We start from the raw sequence: 27,962 nt of genomic DNA, 5'->3' as shown, positions 1-27,962 counted from the left end.
AATCTTGCAAAATATTTTATTTTAAGCTTAACATATCATGTACATCTTCACTTTATCTATTTTAAAGCTCACATATAGTCATACATGGTAACCATTTACTCTAAGCATGTAAATTTTCTCTACCTTTATTTTATTTTTATTTTTTTAAGTTCCATCCAAATCAGAATAGAAAGCCAAGGCACAGAGCAACTGTCACCAATCTAAATATTGGCTCTACTCTGGAGTTATATCACATAAAATGGGAGTAGGAGCGAATTCGAGAGCGATAAAATTAAATCACAAATAGTAGAAACGGAGCGAGAACGTGCTCAAAACATGAGAGCGATATCCATTGAGAAGAATTGTGTGATTTAACTCTGTAAAGCCAAATTTCCTACAACACAAGTCAAAAATCATCATAAAAAGCCTTAAGAAAAACTTGCAAAAGTAAAAAATGATCCCTCATTTTATTACTCATTTGCCCAACAAGTTTTTCTAAATTCAAAAGACTAGTGTTTTAAGAATCAAAATTTAGAAAAGACCCCTCATTTGCTATTGAATTTCTATTATTTGTATTTTCTATATACAAATTTTGATAATTATAAAAGTTACCTAGATTAAGCTCCTAAAAAATTCACATAAAACCCTATGAAAAATAACCAAAATTATTGAAGACCTCTCATTTTCTAACTCATTTGCCTAATAAAATTTTCAAAATTCAAAAAACGGCCCACCTTTTGTTCTCCTTCCAAGGGCTTCACAAAATTTTAAAATTAAAATTCAGAAAAAACCCTTTCATTGCTATTTATTATTTTGGTTCGAAATTTCTTATCATGTTATTGTTAATGGTTGTCTCCACTGAACTAAATTCTTGGCTCCGCCACTGTATTATCTCCTTATTATGTTGGCCAGCTTTCTTTTGGAAAAAATGGACGTGCACGACGCACCCAAAAATTTTAGCTTGTTTTTGGGTTTCTTTAGTTGTTCCATAGGGCCCTATTAACTCATACAGACCTCTAAATTTGGGCTTGAACAAAAAATAATAGACTACGATAGGGTTTCTTCTGTACACCATTGATTTGCAATGGGATTTGCTAGGTCAGGAGCTTCACACAGCAACAACCCCCATGGAAGCACTTAGATTCTCCATTCCTACAAATAATGGACTAAAATGGTAAAACAATACAGGAGAATTAGACCTAGCTGCTTGACAATCAAACAAAATATACATTCACAAACTCATACATATCTAAGAAGCAGTTCATCTCTCATCTACAGCAGTAGCCAACACCCAAGGCGCCAAATCGAAAAAAAAAGACCAAACTGTTAAATACCACGGATAAGTCATAATCTAAGTTCCCACTTACATTTATTCAAGGAGTCTTGTGATGTTGAACTAACAACACTCAAACTGTACCACCATAAAGAATCTTAATGCTAACTACAACTTCACTTAGTATGACCTGTTAGGTTTCGGAGATGAAGACTTGGATTTGGCAAAATCAACCAGATCTTTGAAGAGTGCATCTTCCGATTTCTCCTTTTTGGTAGGGGTAGATGAATTAAGAGAGAGAGATTGGGTCTGCCCAACTAAGCTTTCATAAGAGGAACCGGATCCACTACTTGAATGAGATGGACCACCAGAAAAGGCTTGCTTTTGCTCAAAGAACTGCTGTCTCTGGTTATACTTGGAAGGTGGTGGTGGAAGGATGCCGGGAGAAGGATTGTCCCAAGGAGCTGGAGGCAGAGGATCAGCAGATTTTGACATCGGAGCTGGCTCATCATACGTAGGCTGCCCAGTGAACATGGATGCTGTGGGGTTTATGAAATCAGATGGAGGGGATGATGAAGATTGTGTTGGACTTGATGGTTGAAAGGTGGTTGTGTGGTTTGAATGAGTTGGGACTGGAATAGGAGTGGATCCCGATGCTCTGGAAGATCTTTCAGAATCAAAGCGATCACCACTTAGATAATCCATCAGCCCAACATCTGTAGTGATAGGTTTCTTTGATGAGGGTGGAGGAGGAAGAAGAGGGCTGATTCGCACAGGTTCATTCTTAACACCGACAGCTTTTCGTCCCTGTCCCTGTCCCTGTGAAGTATCCCTTGATGACCTGCATTGGTAAATAGATTGTTAGTATAAAATATTTTGCAAATAATGACCATTGGAAATGTACTAGAGGACCAACACGCCCGTGGCCTAGCGCTACCAGGCCCCTATTTCCCAAAAGGAGGTCAGGGATTCAAACCTTAGTGGAGGCATGTGTGTGAAGTACTAGAGGCATAGTTCTCTCTATGGTGATAAGATGCCGACAAAATTGAAGGAATTTTGGACCATCATAGTTTACAACCCGCAAATGGAGATGCTACATCATGATTTTGTCTTGATGTGAAACAGGATAACGGAGAGTCACCGACGCCTGAAATATGTTTTAAACCATCATTGTGTTCGTAGATCTGTTTCTTGCACACTATACATGACACCTAGACATAAAAGACGTAGAATGCATGTGTTTTCATTTTTCTTGGGAACATTTGGAAGGAAAACATGCAGACGCAAGAACAAATGCAATTCAGCTTACAAAAGGCTACGGACAGCCAAAGCTCTTATGCGGCAAAGTGGTATCTAAAAGGGAGGGTCCATTAAGGGTTTGGGAACATTTGGAAAGAAAACATGCAGACGCAAGTACAAATGCAATTCAGCTCACAATAGGCTACTGACACAGAGCCAAAGCTCCTTATGCCGCAAAGTGGTCTCTCAAAAGGAAGGGGTCTAGTTAAGGGTCCGGGCTTGTCTTCTTTTTTTTTTTTTTGTCTTTTTATTTTTTTATTTATTTTTTATTTTTTCTGGCTACTAGCAAAGAACAAATAAATAATATATATACATAGCAGAGAAACCATTCATTACTTTTTTAAGCATGTATAACTATATTCTTGCATTTATGCTCTAAGAACATAGATATTTTTCTTAACTAATTACAATCAAAATCAATAAAAACTGCACAGCGAAGTGTTTGTCCAACCTATGGAGGGTGCTGGGGCCTGGGAGACAAAGATTAGAGACAAGCCTACACAAATGTTATTGCTCTAAGCCTCAAACTTACGTCCTCATGCCTGTTAGCTTCAGTTTTTACCACTATAAACCAAGCAATGACCCCACAATAAAAATTAATATTTTCGTTTTAAATTTCTAAACAAGATAAAATACTCTTAAGGACTTATTTCTACTTAAAAAATATATCTATGTTACAGCTAAGTTGAAATTTAAAACAGTGTCCTACAGCTTCCACAATACAATTCTTTATTGGGAAACAAGGTATAACAAGGATACAAGCATGAGAATTGGTGTTGACTTATAAAAATAAAATAAAAAAAAAAAAAGACAAAAAAACATGGGAATTGGTGTCTAAAGCAAACAGAAGGAATCTTGTGGTATACTAATAACATGGCATAGTTTTTTCATGTCAACATTTCTGAGGCAGTCACAACTATGCATTTCATTGTATGGTGGTATTCCAAAGCACACTTAGGACTAAAGGGCAGCCAGAGACTTCCATTCTAACATCTACTTTGAGAGAGGTTAAGCATTCTGTTACATTGCACGTCTTCAAATGTTTGTCTAAACATTTCATGAAAAATTCAAGGGTAAGTTCCCCCAACTTCTCCCGAGGTTTGGCCTTTGCACCCATAGATTAAATTTTATTCAAATTGTGGTCAACCTCCCCTAAGGTTTGGCAAAAATTAAATTACCCTCCTCTATGTTAAATTTCCGTTAGTACCATTATGATTTCTATATTAGATGACAAAACTAAACTTAGATGGAGTAAAATTACAGTCATCACTCTAATCCTTTTTAATGACTGATTTACCGTGTAGTTTGTTATGCATCAATTGCCATAATAAAAAATCATATATTAAAATAAATATTTAACATGAATTTAATTGCCAAGCTCTAAAATCTAGGAATAATTGAAGATGTGTAAATCACATATATACAAAATTTGTTTATAGTGTAAAACTTTCAAGCTCTAAAACTGAAAAAATTGGAAAATTTCAAACAGTATAATTACAAAATTTGTATATTGGAAATTAAGTATGATATGGTACAAATATTACAATTAATTTGAAAATATTTAAATTTGTAAATTATATATTTCTATACATTAAAAAAAGTAACCTGAAGTTTAAAATTAGTAAATTTTGGAATTTGTATAGTTAAATTTTAAAATGTACGTATGTGTATATATATATATATATATATAAATCATTTCAATCAAATGGCTGGATAAGTCCGTAGATTACGGAAATTTGGACAAGCAAATTAGATTTATTGATACAAGAAATTTGGAATATGGATACAGATGATCTTATGGATACTGATATATAGAAGGAACCCAAACAACACACGAAGGGTTTGCTTTGAGGTTGATCCACAAATGGGAATTTGATGGTCCAAGACTTATGGCATAATGGATGTATCCAAAACTCAATACAATAAAGATATGGAGTAAATCAAGGAAGTGAAGGAAATTGGGAGCAGGATAAGTGGTAGTATTGAAGAAATTTGTTTTAGTTAGGGTTTCTACCACGTTGGATGAACTCTATATCTCACTACCGACAATCATCACTGTTGACCCAAAGATTTTGACCTAAAGACAATCTAGTAATTTTGATGATTACAAACCATTAGTGGTGTTTAACCACTAATGTCTACATTTGAGTGTTGTGCTAGATGGTCACATTTTCAAGTTAGCCCTCAATGAAGCAAAGATGTGCTAAGACACACTCCAAGCATTCCAATACACGTGAAGACATCAATGATCAAGGAATGAACATGGAAATGACTTGAAGATGCAAATGTCAAAGCTAAAAAGTATTCAAAGTTGACAAAGTCAAAGAATGCACTTCAATGAGCAAGAAGAAACCTCAAAGATCAATGCCAAAGCATGAAGAATGGGGTAGATAGGTTAGTGAGTGTTTAGGATTCAATGTCAAAGTATTTTTGAATCTTACTTTGAAGCTCACATCCATAGAATCATGTCATATGCATTCAAACTTCATGTTTGATCCTTAAATAACTTAGTAATAATTCACGAACTTCACTGATACATATATAATGACCTAATTCATTTACAAGGCCTTAGAGACCTTTAAAAGGTTTATTTATCATTGACAAAGGTCAACTAGCCGACTGGTTGAACTAATTGAGGCAACTGGTGACTCTAATTAGTTGAGAATTAAAAGGAGCAAAGTTTCAGCTGAGACTGGTAGGTACTCTAAACCAGGCGACTGGCTTATAGGAAATTTGAATTCAAACGGCTAGTTTTGAATTAATGCTCCCCAACTACCTCCGACAGCTCTTATGAGTGAGAAAACACAAGTGTGAGAAGCATTTATAAGATATAAGTGAGATATTTCAAGCATTCATTTGAGCATTCAAACTCTTCCATTCTCTCACTCATTCAATAGACTTGAGCTTTAATTTGAGATTCATTAACACTCTAGTCTTGTGAGCTTTGATTTGAGCTATTTATCTTTGTAAGAGATACTCTTATTGAACTACATTTTTCCTACAAATTTATTGTAAGGATTGGCGTGACCCAAAAGGAAGTCTAAGAGAAGGTTGTTCTCTTGGCAAGAAGGAAGGAGAAGCTAGTTAGCTTCTTGTAAAGGTTTTCTCTCCACCCGAAAAGAGAAGCCGTAGTGGATTTGGGAAAGTCTCAAGAGGGATCTTGAACTGAGGAGTAAGGGTTCCGAACCTCACTAAATTGCCGAGTTAATTGTGTTTGATTATCTATTCCCTCATCTCATTTAAATTGTGCTTGCTTTGATCTAGGTTAACTATCACCCAGTGTTGTTAAAGGCGTGCCTAGGCTCAAGGCACAGGTTGTCATCCCAGGCGCACTGAAGTTTACTAGGCGCGCGCCTCGATTGCGCCTTGTCTTGTTTGTTAGTCGCGCCTCACTAATTTTTTATTTTTAAAAAAAATTTATTATCATATTTCTTAAAAGCCAAAAAGGTTACTTTTGGCAACTTAATAAACAAATACGAAAGCCTAAGTATATGAGAGAAGGAACTTTTGTTCAAAAAAAAAAAAAAACTGTTGTAAAGCATAAAATGGAAGTAAAGAGATAAATAAAACAAGTAGAACACACATATATTACGTGTTTTAGCCACTAGGGCCTACATCCACAGCACAAAGAGCCCAAGGGCTGCATCACTTTTTATAATACTCTCTCGATTCATACACAATACAATGGTGGAGGCTCCTTTATATAGGAGAAGAAATTATGAGAATGGAAAGAGATAGAAAATAGGAAACATGAAAGATTATCCTCCACTGATTTCTCCAATAAATCTTCAATACTCCCCCTCAAGTTAGAGCATGAATGCCCAACTTGCCATTAAGATGACGAGTAGCAACAAGTGTGAATGATGAAGAGAGAAGACGCAGAACAATGCTACTGAACACACCGACAACCCAAACAAGTCAACAAAAAACTGCCGGAGACATGGCAAAGGTGAGGACAATGCTACCAAACACACCGACAACCCAAACAAGTTGATAAAAACTGTTAGAGACACAACAAAGACGAAGACAATGCTACCGAACACACCGGCAACCCAGACAAGTCAATAAAAACTCGGAGACATGGTAAAGGCGAAGAACATCACTGCCGAACAAACCGACAACCCAAACAAGTCACAAATAGCACCGAGAAACCTTTAGCAACATTTCAGATGCTAAGGGAATAACCCAAAATAGGGGTTCGAACCTAGGAAGAGAAATTAGGCTCTAATACCATGTTGTAAAGCATAAAACGGAAATGAAGAGATAAATAAAACAAGTAGAACACACATATATAATGTGGTTCAGCTAGTAGGGCCTACATCCACGACATAAAGAGCCCAAAGGGCTACATCCCTTTTTATAATACTTTCTCGATTCACAATACAATGGTGGAAGCTCCTTTATATAGGAGAAGAAATTATGAGAATAGAAAGAGATAGAAAATAGGAAACAAGGAAGATTTTCCTCCACTGATTTCCCCATTACATCTTCAATATAAACAATTAAGAAAGCCTAAGAGTCAAAGTGTCAACCAAATAGAGAAAGAGTGAGACTGTGAGATGAACAACGAAGCCATGTCAGTACTTTCTTCTTTTTCTCTCTCTTCTCCTCTACTTCTCTCTCCTCTCTTCTCCTCTACTCATCTCTTCTCATTTTTGTTTAGATCTCTCTCTTCGTCTAGTTCTCTTCTGTCTCTGCGACTTTTTTTTTTTTTGGTTCTGTTTTCAATTTTCTTGTTAACAGATTTTTTTCGGTTAATAGATTTATATCTTTTTGTGCTCTATTTTGCCTTTCAAAAACACAAATTATATTTTGCCTTTCAAGAAAACAAATTTGCGCTTTGTTTTATGGTTATTGGATGCTTGTATAGTTGATGGATTTACTTTTTTATATTTGATATTAATTTTTAGAATATTGATATGACTTATGAGATATGAATGTTTTTATAGTAGTTTAAATTTTCAATTGTGCGCCTCAATTCACTCACTCGCGCCTAGGCTCCAAAGGACCTCTAGCGCCTTGGTGCACCTTGAGCTTTTAATAACACTGCTAGCACCACATCACTCTCTTTGTCCTCTGATGACATGGTTAACACCACCATCAGATCATCCTCTGAATTAGTTCAGGGCAATACCTATTTAATTGGGAGAGCTTGGTTGTGTTAGTTCTTGGATGGGTTTGATGGTGTTGATGAAGCTGACGGCAGATGAATGCTTTGAAGGGGTTCAGTGGACTCAGACAGGAAAATAGGGGTTGTTAGCTTGTGGCAATGGTTTGGTGGTTAGCGATCACTGTAATTATGGTGGTGGTGATGGCGTACCCAGGGGTTTTGACAACCAATACATGGCTTAAGGTGAGGAACAGACTTTTGTAGTGCGGTGGTGATTGAAGGGCTCAAGGATTGTGTTTCCTGGGACGGATCTGCATTTTCATCAGAAATAATGGTCGGAATAGGTTCAGCTAGGGTGGAAAGAGAGAGGAGGAGGTGACAGATGCATCAACACATCGGATATTTTAGGTACAATAACTATGAGGGTAACTTTGTCATTTTGCACCTCACGTTTGACACACTATGACTTTAACTTTGACAAGGGATGTTAGAGTGATTTTTATAAAAGTGTAATCAACAGGTGCAAAGGCCAAACCTCAGGATAGGTCAGAGTGATTTACCTGAAATTCAATGTATCTACTCATTATAATAATTCTAGCATTAGAATTCATCACTCATCATCTAGAAAAATCCCTTAACAAAATTTCAAGGCATGAAAAGCAACTTATTGAATAAAATAAATCTTAGAATTTCACAAAATAGTCTATTAAAGCCATTTAAAATTTAAATGTCATTACACGGCATGATCCCCGTTAATCATGTTGCTTGCAAGAGCAATGTGGTTATATCTACATTTGGCATTATTTGCAAAAAGTTATTCCCCTCGTACTTGAAATCACAGTCTCAAACTTGTTAGCCTGAGCTTTTACCATTTCAAAAGGAAAAAAGTCATTTCAATTTTCCTTTTAACATTTGTTCTATTAGCTGCCAAATTGTGTAATGCCCAAAACTTATAATGATAGATTTTACATCGTCAGCCAATTCCAATTCAAAGGGGAGTCCAAAACTGCATACTTCAATTCACCTTTTTCCAAAAAATCCACTTTCCCTTGTACATCCTGTGATCTATAACAAGCATTTTGCCTCCTGCCACCAGTCTCATTGCACCACCAAAAGAAAAAAAAATAAGTAACCAACCAATCAATGAACCCTATTTCATCACCTTAAGGGGCAATCCCTCACCTTCACATTAAAATATTCCTCTCCTTATCTAATACCTATCTATATCTTGACACTTCTCCTCCAAATTAATATCCTCAGCATGGAAAACAATTTCCGGACCCGATATTCTAATCCATAAAGCAAGACCAGTCATCCTTAAAAGAAAACAGACTTAAGTTTCATCTGCACACACCAATTACATATACACCAGAAACACATTTTCCTTCCAGCAAATGAAGATAAAAGGTATAACCAACATCCTCGTCAATTTACTAATTGCAACTGCACTGAGATAGCAAACACTGTCCCTCTAATCAACCCAATCACCATAACAAACATCTATGCTTATACTTAATAACATTACCCCATTGCTCTTCTTGAGTTGATCTGAAACCCACTCAAATGCATCCCTTAAATCTCCCCAGTTTAATCAATGAACTCTCTCTACAAGCTAAAATCATTTTGTTTGGTAACAGGTATAAGGGTAAAGCTCTTGCAACTTTACTCATTTTCAATAAAAGCAAGTTACAGTCAGCAATATCCTGGCTGATAATATCAATAGATTATTCTTTAGCAGACAACCTTCCCATGAAATTCTTGTAACATGTGTGACACATGCGCGTGCACAAACAGACACTACGAATCGACACTAACTGACAGCCTGCTTTCATATACCGAAACGGTTTCAATCTCCAACCCCAGTTTACATTGTTTTAAGTTCCTTCTCAATCCTTGAATGAATAGTTAATCACAATGCTATTGACCACTTGCTTATTCTCTTTCTGGAAGTCTTACCTTAAGTTGCTCGATGGCGAAACCTTCAAGGGAAATGTCAAATTCAAGATTTTCATACCCAAAGGATCATTTGCAATGTCATAATATTTCATCTGCTATCTTTCACTCAAAACTGCATATGGTAGAAGCAGCAGTACTCATCCCACAAATAAGAACTTGACAGAAACAACATACAAAAGGTGAGGTGATAGAGTCACCTGTGTGCTAACTGGGCAAAATCATCTTCTGATTCATCATCCTCATGATTCACAATCAAAAGAGGTGCAACTGGAGTCTCTCTCGTTCCAACTCCCACACTAGGGGTTCCTTCAGCAATGTCATCGTGCCGGCGAAGAACACGCTGCAAGTTATCATTCAACGCCAATCCCTTGCATAGAAGGTCCTCATCTCTAAAAGGGAGGCAAACAAATCCATCAGTAATTAATTTTAGATGATCAAGTTTTACCAAAAATCAAGACCATATCCTTACGCAGTACTGTTTACAAGTATCACAGCACGCTTCTGGTAAGAACGGCACTGGTCAACAAGGTCAACAATCACCTCTTGCTTTACACCCTGTCACAAAATCAGAATAATAAGAAAATAGTGCGACAGAACAAATAGCATCCATAATGTTTTTTGTAACAAGAGTGTTATGTTGAAAAGCAAATAAAAAGGTCAAAATATTTATAAATAGCACTAATGCAAATTACATATTAAGTCATATAAATTATGTTAATCCCATGGCAGATGATCTAGTATAGACTTCCTCAATCTATGAGTCATGGTATTCCTTTTTTTTTTTTTTTTTTTCTTTCTTAGTTTGAGTCATAGTTGTTAAAGGCTCAAGGCGCACAAAAGCGCAAATGCCTCTTGGAGCCTGAGGCGCAAGGCGCAAGGCGAGGCGCGCACCCGACTGAAGCGAGGCGCACGTTAAAAAAAAATAAAAATAAAACCCACCCAATAAAGTCAACATTCAGAATTATAATTTTTCACACTAAAACATTATTTAAAAGGTGGATTGTACATTTAAATTGAAGCAAATTGTAAAATTTGCCGTCAAGGTTTGACAGAATTATAATTTTTATATAGAAGATATATATATATATATATATATATATATGGGTGTGTGTGTTTATTATATATATGCGTGTGTCAGCGTGTAGAAAAGACTAATTAAGGAAAATGTGCAACCTAATACAAGATTACAGAAATGCACAAACTCACTCAATGACTTTTTTTTATCAGTGTCAAACAATTAAAAAGAATAGACACTTCTGGACTATCACAATAAAACTGTTTGGATTAATTAATTACTGTAAAACAAAGAAAATAAAAACAGAGACAAGCATAAAAACAGAAACAGATTGATCATCAAAGTTCAAACACATGCAAGGCACTATTCTAGACAAGCATAAAAATAAAAATAAAAAAACAGAGGACCAGAATAAATAAATAAAAAATAAAAAAATAAAAGAAGAGCAGAGAGAGCCGAGAGAAGAAGAATAGAGAAAAATAAAATAAAAAAATAAGAAAACAAAAGAAGAGCCGAGAGAGGTGAGAGAAGAAGAAGAAAAGAAGACGAATAAAATTAAAAAATAGAGAAAAAAATAAATAAATAGAGAAAAATAAATAAATAAATAAAAGAATAAAAGAAGAGCAAGAGCCGAGAGAGGCTGAGAGCCGAGAGAAGAAGAAGAACTGAAGAAAAGAAGAAGAAGAATAGAGAAAAAAAAAAAAAAATCTGAGAGATCCGGGCCTCTGGCAGATCTGAGAAGAGAAGAAGCAAGAAGGAGAGAAGAAGAAGAGAAGAAGATGAGAGGGAAGGAGAACTTACCTGCAGACGCAGATCCGAGAGTCTCAGTCCAGGCTTCGCAGATCAGGCTCTTCACTCTTGTCTTGTACTTCTCTGTCTCTTCTTTCTTCGCGTTTTGGTTCTCTTTTCTTTTTCGTTTTTTTTTGTTTTGTAACTTGTAAGTCTTGTATAGGTTTTGTAATAAACAAATAAAAACTAAGAATAAACAAATAATAAACCATACACATCCAAAATAATAACAAAATAATTATAAAAAAAAACTATTTTTCAAGCAGGCACGCCTTTAGCGCGCCTGTAACCTTGCGCCTTTCTCTTAGAGGCGCTCGCCTACTACAACAAAGTCGCCTTAAGCCTTTCAAGGCGCCAGGGTGGCGCCTGGAGGCGCCTTGCGCCTCAGGCGCGCACCTTCGGCGCCTTTAACAACTATGGTTTGAGTCATGGCATTCTAGTAGACTCAGACCAAAATGTGGATCATTCCAACAATAATAGGACTAAATTTTAATTTCCTTACCATTTCTTCTGCTTTTGTATCTTTTATTCTGAAGAAATAACTTTTTAAGAGCTTTAAATAGATTCTCTCCATCAACTATTTTTAATCATGACACTTACCTCTGATCTTCCCCAAGCATTTGTTGTTCATCAAATATTATGATACCAAAATTTAGGAACCTTAATAAGAACAGACACTTCCCGACAAAAATGTTATGCCTTGTTTTATCTTCCAAAATACCGTAAAGAATGGGTTGACCGAAGTATATATTTGATAAATAAGAGAATAACATGGACTAACCTAATTATATGTGACGCAGGACAAGTAGTAACCAAAAAGAAAGAAGGGGGTGAGAATGAGAAGATGAGATGAGACTAGACGAAGGAAGTGAGAAGACATAGGAAGAGAGTTCGCAAACTCACGATGTTATTCAATAATTCAAAGCTAATTTGGTTGATTGCATTGTAGCCTTTACATAGGCAAAACATAAACAAAACAATGAAGTAATAAAATATTCTTAAAATTAAAAGACTACTAAAAGTAACCATAGGCATATATAAGAGCCCTAATTTACTAAAATCCCTAATCCTTTCTTTCTTTTCCCCTTCTCCAATGGTAAGTGTGGGTCATATGTGGTTCTAGCTCTTTGGTTGTGCCTTGTTCTCCATCAATATGTTTAATAAAAATAAAATGAAATAACACTCCACTCACCTTGAGTTTAGAATAAATTCCAGCTTCACATCTTATCAAAACAAATGCAGGTAGTTAAGTATAACAGCGATTCAAGAAACATAGAAACTAAAATGAGTAGTAACTAACTTCTATACGCAAATATATATATATATATATATATATATATATATATATAAAAGAAAGAGCATGGTGTGCATGTGCGTGTGTTTTCTTCTATGCGTAAACACAATTATCAATGCAAGCTTTCTAAGAAACTATTAATGTAACAGTCACAGGCTCGAGCAGAGCCTTCGGACAATAAAATGAGTAGAAGTAACTTCAATTTGCAAAGATAGAAAGAACACAAAAACGTAGTGTGTGTGTGTGTTTTCTTGTGCATGCGTAAACACAATTATCACTGCAGGCTTTCTACAAAAACTGTTGATGTAACAGTCACAGGCTCAAGAGCAGCGCCTTCAAACATTCTCAGGGCCTCATGAATCTCCAGGATGGGGGCAGAAAGCACTTGCATCTTATCAAATGTGAATCTTGTGGTACATGTAGATGCTAAAATGCTCTTGACAAACCCAAGTATCTTCCTAAAGTTTTTTCTTTACAACCTTCCTCCAATTAAGGTGACCTTAACAAGGAATACTTCATTCTTGCAATTCTGACGAGAGTTTGTCGATAGTTGAAGATGCCATGACAGTTTTAAGATATAACTCTCACTTATAAATCTTTGTACAAGATGACTGAAGAAGATAAAGATCAGTGACATTGAATGAAATTTTGGCTGTTGATGATATATTGGATTTGAAGTAAGATCAACAATGTGGTTCCAAGAATTACAGTGCAAATGAGAAGAGGGAGCTCTGCAATATATCCAAAGGGAAATTAGAAGATAACAAGAATATGTCAAGAACCATAGTAGAATCTTCTTCTCTCTTCCTTGTTTCCTTCTCTTGAAATCTTTACTTGGCCTATGCATGCCACTACGTCTTACTGTTTACTGAACCCATATGCTTTTCTTAGCTGTGCTGTCTCAGTAAGATGACTAAGTCATCATGACTAGGGATTATTTATGTGCATGAAATGCAACAGTTGCGCCCATGATAGATATAATATGATCAATTAATGAGAATAAAAAGGAGAAGTGTAACCACAGTTCACATCAGCTCCCCATTAACTGACATTTATTTTTCCTAGGCAAGATGGAAAATTTTACATATATGAAACGATAGAAGCCATTAATTGACATTGGGTAAATTTAAGTATATCTCAATGAGTGCAAATCACATAATTGGCACAAAGATAACATGGCCAATTTAACTATAACTAGCATAATGATTAAAACAAATATTTACTATTAATACCACATAAGATAAAAGAAAAAAAAAAAAGGTTACATGTTCTATTATGCTGAATAAACAAATCTCAAATCCAAAAACCTTGATCCGAATTGCAATAATCCAGAGGTAAGAGAATAAAGAAATATTGAAATAATAATAAAATACAACAATCAATAATATAAATGGCTTTACCAAGATTTACAATAGAGTAACTTATCGAAGGTTTCTAAAGCTGAAACGTCTAAGTGAATAAAGAAGATTGATATAATACGAGAGAGAGAGAGAGAGAGAGATTATAACCTCACAATTCTGAGGATCCAAGGCACCAAGCATTTCCATTAACACATCTGCTAGTCCCTCAGCATTTTGGATCTCTACCAAGCTGCATAAAAATCAAATATATAGTTTATAAAATTGGAAAAAGCAAACTGCTGCAAAAAGATTTCAGCAGGATATGCGGTCCAGAAATGTACAAGGAGGTGTAGCCCACATCAGTTAAATTTTCACAAGACAAATGGACAAAAATGTGGAAGGTAAGCTAGAGCCTGAATTTTTGTCCTACACATGCAGGGGGTTTAGATACAAGTGCCCAAGAGTTTTACATAGTCGTGTTAACAATGGAAAACAACTCTTGATTCAGGAAAATGTTGGGAATTTTGTGGATGTCAAATCAACTTTTGATGAATCTTGTGAATGGGAAGATGAAGACGGAGAGTTATTGGGGGTACACTCAACTTTCTGGCTTCCAAAATTTGACAACAATAAAAACAAACATGAAGAAGAATTTTTTTTATTAATGGTGTTGATTTACATGAGAAAAGAAAATCAAGTAATGCAATCGAAAAAAAAGATGCAACAATTAAAGTTAAATCAGGCACTGTGAGTTAGAGATTGAAGAGGACAAAGGAGCAAGTAACACAAGACAGGAGAAATCCGAGGAAGCAGCCAGCAGCAACTTGTCAAAAGCTGAAACACTAGTCAATATTCAATCTGCATAGTGTGGGTCTGAGTGCAATAATAATAATCTAATTCAACAAAGTCCAGTAATGGTCAGCCTCTCAATGTGGAAGATGCATATCTGGCTTCCAAGCTGTGGACCACCAAAACTTATGTCGTTTCACAAATGATTGGGAAATAATTCATTTAGATTGAAGAATTTGGTTTTTAATGAAGCTTTTTCAGTCACGGAGTTAAAAAAAATTATGGAATTCTGCGTTTGTGGCATGATTTGGGATGAATTCTAGAAGTGAGATAAGCTGAGATATTTCAATGCAATAATCATGTAAATTCAGGTTGTCGTTTATAAGACGTTTTCGAGCAAGTTTTGGAATTCTATTAAGTTTCAAAAGAAAGCTCCGAAAGTTTGTGCAAAGGTGTTCTTTATTAGTGAAAGAAGGTCAGTGTGTTTTCATTCAAGTACAGAAAAGAAAAAAGAATGGACAGAAGGCCATGTTCGGGTCTTTGATAGATCATGGTATATTTGCTCGAGGGCGAGTTTTCTCCAAGGTGGAGGGGTTGGCGCAAATAAATAATGGTGCCTTGAAAAATGGCTTTCTATTTAATGAAGTCAAAATCCATCCTTATTCTGTAACAGTAATAATCATGGTTTGGGACTACAAAGTGATAGCTTAGGGAAGTGGTAAAAATGTTGTGTGCGGGGATTCTAAAAGTCCTATAGAAAAGCAGAGGTCATTAGAAGTTATATTATACAAGTGACAGATCTCTCTCTCTGCTCTAACAAGTCTTTATCGATATAATTTCAGAATATTATCATTTTGGTAACTTTTTCTCAGGCTTAATTCAGATTTTCCTTTGGAAATCTAGGCTTGTACGGTGATTGGAGCAATTCTAGTGTTTCTTATTGCTGTAAGTGGACTTTATTTCTGTTTGCTGCAAGTTATTTCACTCTTCGTTTACTGCACAAACTGATCCACCACCTCTGAGACGGGAATAATTCAATCTTAGAAAAGTTGATCCTCTGACAATGCCTTAAAGCACAGAGGGGACAGCGCAAAGTTCTCAACTGGGACTCAGCCACAAAGAATGATGGTACCATAAGGAAAGAAGAGTTGCTGGATACTGATAAAGTTTTTGTATTTTGTTTTTTTCCCTTTTATTACTTATACACAGGAAACTATAATGAGCTAGCTGTTTCTTGGAAGCATCAGGGTACACCATTTGATATGTTCATCAAAGAGTGCATCATGGATGAACCATTTTAAATAGCATTTCTTCAAGCTTTCTCAAATATTTTAATCATCCTAATAACTTGATGGAATTAGATGGTAAAACTATCCAATCAAACTGAGGAACTACAGCCAATCGCACAGAAACCAAACAAAACTGTTGCTGGGAAGACCACATGCATCATTAGAATGGAAATCCATAAAAGACCACCAACAAAATCCAACAAAATATTCACAAACAATTTTTAAGAAAATATCCATGACTTGCAGGAAACAAATAAAGCAGGATACAGAATTCAAGGAATACCTGAGTCCAGAAGCATCGGACTGAAGAGAGGCCTGAACAGCAGCTTCCTCGTATGATGAAGCAGGGTGAACCACTGGTTGAACCACTGGCTGGGTTTGTGGTGGAGTAAATAACGGTACACGATTTTCCTCTCGTGGCGGAAATTCGACTCCAGCAGCCTGTCAATTATCACATAAATAAATTAAAAATATATATATCAATTGACTTTCAAGATTCAAGTAAAATTAGAGAGTAACTAAGAAAAAGGAAAGGCAAATTTTAAACATGAAATAAAACCTGAAAAAAAAAAAAAAGAAGATTATATCATGTAAAGGAAGCAATAATTTGACTAATAAAAAAAAACTAAAAAATTGAAAGAATATATTATTTCATTAAATTGAAGGAAGGTCACAGGGCCACCAGAATATTAATATATAATTATTATAGTTCTATACGTAAAATTTAATTGTCTTCAAAGTTCAAACATAAGCAGAAAGAAAAATGCAACCTAACAGGCACCTCTATCCTTCGATGGCAAGCAGGTGAAGAGAGTGCTGAAGCCAAAGCTAAAACTTAACTGGAGTCCATTACAACCCTAAGTGGCTTTTCATATATATATATATATATATATATATATTCATATATACGTGTATTTTTATATATTATCAAATATGAAATGCTGTTCTTTTTGTTTTCTTTCTTCCATCTCTTCTTCTTAATTAGATGTCCTGCCAATCAGAAAATATGATTAACGATCCCTCACTTTGCTTCTTAAAGAGGCACCACAAATGACAGTCATCCTTTACATTGAGAAGTGAGAACTATAAACTGTAGGTACCAGCCTAAGGTAATATTTGAAAAATCAACATGGTTCTTTATAGGATCAGATTCACGAGCCCCAAATTACTGGTCTTGATTTATAGAAATCATATTACTATATTTGTTTCATATACTATACCCAAATTGGACCAAACAAGAAAGCATCAAAGGAATAGCCAGGATGAGAATAAAACATCGCTTTAGTAATATAGAGCTCAAAAAAAGATAACATCCTGCAGTTCTCCACTGACAAAATCCTACAAATATCATGATAGACTCCAAATCAACAAACTTTTAACTCACAAAAGAATATATTATGTAAGAACGAACCAAAAAAAAAATTCTAAATGTGTAAAATAACATATTTATTAAGATTGCACTAGATTTGATCCGGAAGATCCATTAGGTTCATAAGCACATGATTACATTTCCGTCCTTTTAAAGGAAATGTGACAGTAGCAAGTATTTGAAAAATCATGATGGGCCATTTGGAAAATTCTTCTTCAATATGAGGTTAGAAACGATAAACTCCTTGTTAAACTGTTATTGAGATCAAAGCAAGACCCATGATAGATTATTCAGTCTGAAATTAAATCTAAATTCTAGGATCCTTAATCATAGACTAGAACTATATCATTGGATTTTGTATTTAATGTAAATTATGAGATGCAAGTCTAGCTAGAATGCTAGATTCATATGATTAAGATTTGAATCTGATGCAGCGCAAATGCAAGAGGATTTTCTTCAAACAATTGAAGATCCTGAGAAGAATAGATTGAAATTGCAGTAATAGGGGCAGCATTGTTTATGGTCGTAAATCTGTTTTAATTTTGTGTTTAATGTTTGCCTTAAGCTCTAGTTAGGGTATTATTGTCATTTTGGTTTTATTTAATAAGTCATGTGCCTTTTAAGTGAGTCATGTGACTATTCAAGGGTTGTTTTGTCATTTTTTTAGCTCTTTATTCAGCTGGACTGAATACTAGCCTTTAGATTACATTTATTTATTTTGATAAATAAAGAAGCCTTTAGATTACATTTATATAAAGGGCTAGGATTAAATCTTTGCTAGGGAATCCCTTATGTCTTATAAAAGGTTGTTCCAAGTTATAATCAGCAGTTTTTGACGTACTATCAATATATATAGCCTGCTACCGCAGTTCTATATCTCTCCCCTTCTTTTGGGATTGAGTTGTGGGTGTTTAAGCTATTTTTTTAGCTTGAACTAGCTCTCTGGTTTCCCTTCTTACAGATTTTACTTTTCTTTCATAGTTGATTGCATTAGAATCCAAATAAACTCATCATATATAATAGTAGTTAGTTCGTTTCAACATTAGATTCAAAAGCTTAAAATCATAATTTCTTTTCTTGAACTCAAACAACATAGAATATTACATAGTTATTAAGATTCCACCAGATTTGATCAGTAACATCCATTAGGTTCATAAGCACATGATTACATTTCCGTCCTTTTAATGGAAATGTAACAGTAGCAGCAGGTATTTGAAAAATCATGATGGTTCAGGGGGCTATTTGACTAAAAAAATACATAGTATGTGTTAATATTTCATTCCATTTTTAGCAGAAAACTGACTGTAAGGGGGTAATTGCAATAATTTGAGTTAATCCAGGGGTTCTTTAGCCAAATTAATAATTCCAGTGGTTTTTTTTTTTTTTTTTGTTGCTAGTATGAGAGCGATAGTTCAGGGAAGCTTTTTACATTTTTCCCTAAACTAAACAACATCCAACAGAAGACTAGGTTTAATAGGAGAGAGGAAAGGCCTCTAACTAGCAAGCTTCTAGCATGGAAGCCTTGCCAACTACAAATAAGGGCTTCTGCGATTCAAATAACATATACAAATCTCTGTGGCCAAATCATAGAGAATTTGAGGTTTTCGACCCATTTACTGCCCAACTACGAACAAGGACTTCTGGGATTTGCATAGCATATTCAATTTTTTATGGCCAAATCATTGCCGAATTTCAACCCATTTACTGCCTTACTATGTACTAAATTGTACAATCAAATATATAATCTTAACATCAAATTTTTTTTCCACAAGCATACATAACCACTGTAAGGATTATTATCCTCAGGGATATTTTTACTTGACTATACTCTTTAACAAATGAAGTACTTAAGGATCCAGATTTAATTGTAGGTATAATAATGTTATACCTGCCATAATTTTTTTTGTTTGGTAAGTAAATTACACTACTAAAATAAAAGCTACTATACAAAGTGTTCTCTCGCATGTTAAGCAGGTAGCATAAAAGTAACATAAGCCAGTATACAACTAACAACTTCAAATGCAGATTCTTGTAGCCAACTGTTCTTTAAGAAAATTTAAAATATATATCTACCGTGTTAACAAAGACAACAAAAGAAACAATTAACCAATCACCTTTAGTTCATTATATGCAGCAAAGTATTGGGGATATCTTCCCCTGAGCCCCCCAAAAGCTTCTTGCCATGTATCTATCAAAATTAATATCTTCTCCCTTACATTTAAATCTGGCTGCACAATCAAAATTGAAACAGTGTGCAAGACATTAGTATTTAAACGGACAAAAAAAAAAAAAAAAACGAAAACCCCATGAGAAATCACGGTTGAGAAGATAATTAGCACCTTCTTCTTTACAATTTTGACCATTTCATGTAAGACGTCCCGCTCAACAATCTGTTGGAACACACTCTCCCCACAGTTTTTACTGAGAGTCTCCAATACCTGAATCAGAAATTTGCAGAACATAACATTATTACTGGACAATAGTGCAAATGTCAAATGCATAAGTCAGATGCTGATAAGTGCAAACAAATGCAAAACATTAGAAGAAGAGGTGGGGACAGGGGAATAACTTGTCTCATCATGAGCTGTGTCTCACTCTCAGAATGTGTCAAAAGAAGCCTCAGCATTCATTCAAAAATTATTGGCAAAAGAAGCCTGAGGTGATCTAGGAGATGTTAGGTCAATTTAAAAACATTGGTAGCAGCTACAATATCATTTTAATATATGTAAATCTCACTAAATTAAAGAATTGAACTAAGTGGCTTTGGAAAATGGCAATGATGCATCAAGAATACAAGATTTGCTTTGGCACATGCAAGCTTAAACCATTAGCAGAAATACTTCATGCAATCCATATTAAATGAACTCAGGTAAAAATCCATAACTCTTCATGCAATCTATATTATGTGCCCAAAAGTAGTATATAGGTATGTCGACATTTCTACGCATTTAATTACACTATATGTTTACTTATTTATCATAAAATACTACATTGTATGCATTGGTATAATGTAATGTTTAATCTTGTTTTAGAATATACTCAACTATTACTCATTTGTTATTCTGTAATAATATGTTTTAATTAAAAGCTATGTTGTTAAAAAGGGGGGTTTCTATCTATCTAATAATTTCGAAACTCTTCTCTGATATAAAATTTGAATTCTTACTTCTTCAACATGTTCAAATTGGAATGTGTCTCAGACACATCCCATACCCTTATCCACGTCACCTCGTCAACATGGATACGGGAAGGGAGATAAAAGAGCCCATGTAACACCGGACATGTGAAGGGAGATAAAAGAGCCAATGTAACACGGATACGTGATGGATGCTACATGGTCTACAATAAAATTCATGACATGGAACCTCAAAATTTTAATAAGCATTATACAAAAGAAGCAGACAGAAATGGAAATACTGACAAAAAGAGCAAGAAGCTGTATTTTAGGATTTTTGCTCCCTAGACGCTTCTTGACCATCTTCAGGGCATCCTTTGCTTGCCTGCATTTTAAATCCAACCAAGGGCAGAAAGATTATAAAATCATATATGGTGCAACTGTTAAGAAAATAACATAAAGGGGTTAAGCAGGAACAAAACTGACATGCAAACTTAAAGGATCTAAGAATTAAAAGACAAAAAGTGCACTTGCCACGTGCACGTAAAGATTCTAAAGTCTAAGCATGCACTTTTGAAGTCTTGATAAGAGGTAACACTAAATATATTTTGAACAATGATAAGCCAGACGATACAACTTAGGATATAGAGACACAGCTATAGCATATTATTACTTCAACTATTAGGAAGGGGGGACAAAATTATTCCAATTCAAAAATAATTAGTAAAAGGAATTTAGTTCTTGTTGAGTCATAACTGGTATGGATGCAAACCTTGGGATAATAGAAAATTAAGATGACACAACCAACGCCGTCCAACTGCTTAAAAAATCAACTCAACAAATCATATCCCAACTATTTAAGGCCCGCTAAATGGATCCTCTTTCGCAATTTCCCCTCTTTTCTAAAACCATAATTTTAGATGAATCACATGCTTCCATGTCCCTCTTAATTGTCCCAAATCATAGACTAACAATATCACTTCTTCACTAGTATGGTTAAATGCTCTTCATTGTACATGGCAAAACCATCTACTCAATTTTCTATCGTTTTCTCTCCAATTGGTGCCGTTTCTACCATCATCATCTCAAAAAAAAAATTTATTTTTTATTTTTATTTTTTTATTTATTTATTTTTTTTACATGTCCTTTACATCATTCATATTTTGACCACAACCATCCAACTACATAACATTACTACAATTTGAACCAGTTGATGAGGTAGCATTGCTTGGGTTAGAAAAAACACGTCTTTTGGAAACCCCAAAACTAAAGCTTTGGGCCCATGTCAACAATGCAAAGTTTCTTAATTTGTTGCATTTTGGTTTCTCAGTATATTTTGATAATTCAAAGATTAAAAGAATTTGGCATCAAATTGTTACTCATTTGGTTTATGGTTTTATATGCCTCATTCTTGATAGAGCTAAGTCCTATTTACAACTAAAATTATTCCCAGCTGGAAATTTCCTATTTAAAAAGTATACACTTAAATTTTATATTTTCCAAGGGTTTCTATTTACTTCACTTCCTATTGGCTGGTTTTGAAGAAAGACTTAACGCCAAACTTCCAATTTGTAAGAGAAATAAATCATATTTGTAACTTTATTGACTAATGTCTGTTTTAAGAAGCTTTTGAATTGCTAGGTTGTTTCTAGAACTGAATATCTAAATTGATGAAAATGGTAATTGTTTGCCTTTTTCTTCTACAGCAATCATTTTCTATACTTCTATTCTTATTTTTTTCTAAATTAATTAGCTCTCCTTCATAAGTATAGATTTCAGTTCTTATATTGTTTTTTATTTTATTTTATTTTATTTGTTTGGCTTGATGAGGCTGTTCATATGTCTATAGATTCTTCAGTTGAGCTTTTGGGTCATCTGACTGTAGCTTTTTGGTTGTATACACCTGTATGCATGGCTGGAGCCCCCACTTTGGCGCTTCTTTATAATTTACTTATTAAGGAAAAAACCAATTAAGCCGTGTATAATTATATAAATAATAAAGTAAAATACCAGCTTAGAATGAAAGTTGAGACGCTAAGGTTAAAATAAAAAATACAATTAAAGGAACTTATATTGAGGGATGCTCCATACCTTACAGCTCAAAAGTTAATACATATTCCTTCACAGAAGAGAAAAATACATACATGTATGGATAAGGGCAATATTGGTCTTTTTATGGCCCAAAAAAATAAGGGAGGGCCATTTTTGGTCATATTGGTAACATATTACTATTATAGACATGGGAACATTGACACCATGAAACATTTGTCCTTTGCATATGGCCCAAAACTTGTTGAGGAAAGCTAAAAATTAGTTGTCTGTAGTTTGGTCATCTATGATTTTTATTAATACCATTTTTTATTTTCTACATACGTTTTTTGAATTTTTTATATTTTATAACAAAATTAATTATAATAAAGATAATCACCTTTCTAAAATACGTAAAATAGACATTTGATGAGGGCTGTTGCCTTGTTCAGTAGTTTAATATTTGAATATCAGTGGTAATGGTACAAGTTTGAGCCTCAAAGCAGCTACTTTGTTCAACACCAAAGTTTAGGCAGGCCTGTCTTGAGTCCTCTGTAGCGGGACCAGACTAGGTAATGTGCATTTATATAGGTAGTCGATGAATTCTGAAGTTAATAAAAGAAATCTAAATACAAAAGGTGTTTACTTGCATTGGAGACTTTTTTCCAAAAAAGGTGTCGGTCCATAATAGGCATGTCAATGTCAATAAACAGTGAATGAATCCTCCATCCAAAAGTATGTAAGAACAAATATTCTATTTATTAATTACAGTCAATAGTCTTTTTCTAAATTACTAAAATATTTGGTGACTTATGATCACCATGTCACCTGATTCTATTAATTTCTTAATTTTCTCAGTTATATTATTATTTATTATAGTCATAAAGCAAATTCACAAAGATCTTTAATTATGTGCATTGCATGAGCTTTTTTACTAGTACTACATCAAGGGACATGTCCATTCGTGCCATTTATCTTTGGCATGTTAGTAAATCAAGAACATTATGATGAGCATACTGACCATGAAAACATAATTGCACCATGTTTCAGATTTTGACATCATGATGTTACCTCCAAAAAGGTCAAAAAGGACTTTCAGATGATTTTCAAGAAACCAGTAGCTCCATAGGGACTTTTAACTTGATACACTACTTTCCAACCCACAGAAGAAGGCATGTATAGCGGCAATGTGTCAGCTCTGGCAGAGAATCTCGGTATAAGGTGAGATCCCACCCACATTTGGACTACCATTGGGAAGTCCATTAGAACCAAGGCAGCAGGGGGTTCAATTGTTGAACATTTTAAAGGGATCTTCTCTGGAAGAGACGGTACCTATTGAAAGGGAGGAGATTGATCCTTAACAAAATTGACCTTGCATGATTTGTTGCATGGGGTCATCATTCAGGATGATATGGAGGATTCAGTTAGGTGGAAGGGAGCTTATGGTGGGACTTAATAGTGTCAAATTGTGTTATAAGGTGCTTAACAATGGAGGAGGTATGCCCTTTCCTGGGAAAATTATTTGGCAGTCAAAGTCCCCTCTAAAAAAGGATTTCTTTTTGTGGACGGGATCACAGTGGCATGAGAAGCCATATTGACCAATGTTGATTTGGGGAAGAACGATGCAATTCTGATGAAAGATATTCTATGTGCAAAAGGGCGGGAAAGAGTTTTTCTCACCTCTTAAACCTTCAAAGTGGCTTCTCCATGGAGATGCGTCTTTTATTCTATTTGTTTGGAGTGACCTTGTTGTGCCTGGGTGGACAGGAGATTTCTTTAAGGAGTGGAATCATTCTATTTGGCCCATAAAGGACTGGATCCACTGATTTGTCAACCCATTGCCCTGCAACTTAGAACGACCCATGCTGTCATCAATCACTTTAGCACTCAGTCCCTTCCATTTCAGTTGGTCTTTTCGAGACCAACTATAGACCAGCTAATGTTTCATGTGTGCATTCTGGTAAAGAAAGAACTGAGAAATTCAACAGAAAACCACTCAACCAATTCTCACTTCTCAAGCTGGCCATGATGGAGATCTGCGGTTCTAATGTAATGTTTTTAAATCAGGAAAAATTAAATTAAATTAAAGAGTATGGGCAAGTGGGCAACTACATTTTCACCCGGTAATACATCTGATATCACTTTGCACCCCTAAACTTTAAACATGAAAGTAAATCCTTCAACTTTCAGGTGGGCTAACTTACCAAAAAACTTAATCGAAAGTAAACAATTACAATTTTACCTTCCAATATTCCAACTATCTCCATACAACCATAAATAGCACTTATCTTTCCACTGAAAGGAACATTACCCAATTTTGGTCCCACCACAAGGCCCAGGAGACGAAGGACTCGAGACAGACCTAGCTTTCGATATCTCACAAACTAGATGCTGTTGAGACTTGTACTCGCGTCAATAACACTGATGGTCAAGTGTTTTACTGCTGAACCAAACAACCCTTCTTTTATTTTCTTCCGCTAAGAAACTAAAATGTTCTATTTATTTTTTTCTTCAAAATTATTCTTTCTTCTTTTCATCATGAAAGCAGCTATATATATCAAAACCTAACACCATCCCTGCCATTAACAATTATAACTATTTATTTATTACCACACTCCAGAACCACTGCAATAACTAACACAATAACCTCCATCTTCCCCACTATGATGAAAGCGATTCATCAACAGCACCACCATCACTCGATTACTAAGACCATCATCATTGGCACCCCAAATCAAAGTTACCAGACACTTGCTACCATCTCTGTCTCTTCCAAGCACCTCTCTGTCACCTACTCTAACAAAACTTCCATCCTGCTACTAATACATCTACCTTAAATTGCGTGTGTTTGTGCACACATGTGCGCGGAAGAGAGATAGAGAGAGAGCAATACCATTCTAAACATAATCAAGAATGAAAATCAAGAATCCATACCTCAAAACAATAAAGCTACAAAAATGGAAAAAGATCAGCAATCAATTGGCTCCTAAACAAATAATGGGAATATATTAATATTAACAATATCAACAAGATACAGCACAAATATAAAAAACTAATAAATCAGGCTTATGAAATAAATTAAATATGATAATTAAACAAAACCTATCAACCAACCAGGCTCCTATGTAAACAAAAAAAAAATGTCAATATAATTTAAATGAGCATTTCACTTGAAATAGTTTTTTTGGATGAACTTATTATTACAAACCTCTATTAACTATATAAATATTTGTGTTAACTTAGAGCAATTACACATGAAATAATAGGAGGTTATGGATGTGGCTATAGACGATAGTAAAAAAGGTTGAGATGTTTCTAGATTTGAGTGGCATTGCAATCAGGGTTATGTTGGTCAATTTAGTACAAGAACAATAGTCATGCAGAGGAGGCTTGAGTTTTGTAATTAGCTTAGTTGATGGTGACAGTAACTTTTGCATTTTGAAAAATTGAGGAGATTAATTATGCATAATTGTATTATGCATAATTGTATGCTGCGGTGCAATGCCATGTGCGGGACATGCCAGTTGCTTTAATAGTGTTCAAGGGGAGGGGGAACGAGAAGAAGATGGTCGTGGTGTTGGAGTCAGTGACCATTGATTATGGTTGCCAGATTCAATGAAGGGTTGATGAGCTAAACAGAGAACAAAAGAAATGGCGAGAAGGACAAAATAGATGGATGGTAAATTTGGATTAAGTTGTCACGGTCGTTCCTGTTGCTCTAATGAATAGCCATTGATAGCAGGGTCTATAAGAAAACACCGTCAAACTTTGAAAGGCAGTTTGATGCGTTTTTTAGTATATGGGTGGAAAGTGTTTCTCACCCAGGAATAAAGATGTAAGTTACCCAAAAAAAAGTTTTATCCAAAAAATTATATAAAATAGTTGATTTAGTTGGACAAGTGCATCAACTAAGAGGCCAGTTATATATAGAGAAATTTGTCACAACATGTTTGTGTATTTAAATCAGCATGTTTTTTTTCTTTTCAATGCCATAAACTTGCTTCTGGAATTTGGAGGTTTCAATATCTATCTTATGATGCTGATATACCCACGATTCATAACTTCATATATATACATATATATCTATATATATTATACATATATACAATTTTCTGAAATATATATATATATATATATATATATTGTACATGCCCTGGTCTGTAGCAAAACAACAAATTCCAGATGCTTAAGTTTCATTCTTTTTCTTCTTCTTCTTCTTCTTCTTCTTCTTCTTATTATTATTATTATTTTTTTTTACTATTATTATTATTTTTTCCATTTCTTGAGGCTTAAGTTTAATGTTTAATCAGGACTAATGCGTATTCTCACTATACAGGCTAATTAAGAGCCTAGGCTACACTACAGAATCAACAATATGTACAGAAGGTGCACTTGCAACTTGTGAGCATTATAAATGAAGTCATTACAATTCAAACAAACCACCACAAAACTAATAAAAATGCATGCTCTCAAGGCATTCAAAGGGTTTCAAATTCACAAAATGAAAACCTCCAATAATCATATAAATAAGTAAATGACATGTATAGTAAAAAACAAACAATTAACCAAGCAGAAGAATATGATACCCAGGGTCCATGTTTATTATATCGCATAACTCCAAATTTATTGCCCAGTCTGGACCGATCAGCATGTCACTTGTCGCCCTCTCAGCACAAGCTGCTGCATTATTAGCCATATCTGTCCACTGTCTACTCTTTCTCTAAAGTGCCTCAACTGTGATCTTCCTGAAAAGCACAAACCCACACCACATTCATTTATTCATTCACATTGAACCCACACCACAAATATAGTTACACATACAAATGCATATAGATAAACATTTCACTGTTCAGACAGGGAACAAGACGCCCACAAGAATTTGGGAGGTGAAAATAAAAGACAAATTATCAGAATCGAAATTAAGACCAAACAAACACAAAATTCATGGATGCAAAACCAAACCCATCAGCAGAATTAGAGCTTAACAAACCAAAATCAATTAAAAAGACAGAAATAACAAATACCCAGAATAATTTGATTGCCAAATTTGATCTTTATAATAGAAATGTACCAAATAGCTTCCAATTGAACAGACTAATTCAAAATCCCAGTGGATACAGATCGAAAAATTGCAGAGCCAAAACAGGGATATCTGAGAAGAATAAGTAAAGATCTTTGGAGTTCTACCTGTTAATACACCCACAAATCACAATCTAGGGAGAGAAAGAAAATCGATATATATATATATATATATATATATATATGTGTGTGTGTGTAAGAGAGAGAGAGGTGCAAATGTAAAGAAGATAGTCGATTT

The 27,962-nt window shown here is 34.7% G+C and overlaps 1 protein-coding gene across 5 annotated transcripts; it reads right to left on the bottom strand.

Annotated features, from left to right (window-relative positions):
• Positions 1 to 1,186: 1,186 nt before the first annotated feature.
• LOC132273637 (TOM1-like protein 3) lies at positions 1,187 to 27,962 on the bottom strand. 5 transcript variants are annotated; one of them, XM_059774625.1, is made up of 10 exons: positions 27,717 to 27,962; positions 27,232 to 27,390; positions 20,924 to 21,002; positions 19,842 to 19,940; positions 19,617 to 19,730; positions 16,417 to 16,574; positions 14,224 to 14,305; positions 10,087 to 10,172; positions 9,815 to 10,006; positions 1,187 to 2,093 (listed from the first exon to the last, which is right to left on the bottom strand). In XM_059774625.1, the coding sequence occupies exons 2-10, from the start codon at positions 27,339 to 27,341 to the stop codon at positions 1,433 to 1,435; spliced, it is 1,581 nt and encodes a 526-aa protein (XP_059630608.1). In that variant the 5' UTR covers positions 27,342 to 27,390; positions 27,717 to 27,962; the 3' UTR covers positions 1,187 to 1,432. The 5 variants fall into 5 exon arrangements, with proteins under 5 accessions (XP_059630608.1, XP_059630606.1, XP_059630609.1 ...); XM_059774623.1 differs by having other exon boundaries at positions 27,833 to 27,962; XM_059774626.1 differs by having other exon boundaries at positions 27,670 to 27,826.

The sequence above is a fragment of the Cornus florida genome, unplaced genomic scaffold, assembly GCF_030987335.1.
Source record: "Cornus florida cultivar Cherokee Brave unplaced genomic scaffold, ASM3098733v1 CherokeeBrave_3.0.0_Hap2_Chr09, whole genome shotgun sequence".
Taxonomy (NCBI): domain Eukaryota; kingdom Viridiplantae; phylum Streptophyta; class Magnoliopsida; order Cornales; family Cornaceae; genus Cornus; species Cornus florida.
The sequence above is the reverse complement of the archived record's forward strand: the minus strand, read 5'-3'. Positions and strand labels throughout refer to the sequence as shown.

Bases quoted from the DNA above. Each gene is read 5' to 3' on its own strand.
- LOC132273637 (XM_059774625.1), bottom strand. From the start codon at position 27,341: ATGGCTAATAATGCAGCAGCTTGTGCTGAGAGGGCGACAAGTGACATG. The intron at 19,941-20,923 runs GTCAGTATTTCC...TTTCTGATTCAG, and splicing joins TACAGCTTCTTGCTCTTTTT to GTATTGGAGACTCTCAGTAA. The intron at 19,731-19,841 runs GTGCTAATTATC...TTGATTGTGCAG, and splicing joins TCAAAATTGTAAAGAAGAAG to CCAGATTTAAATGTAAGGGA.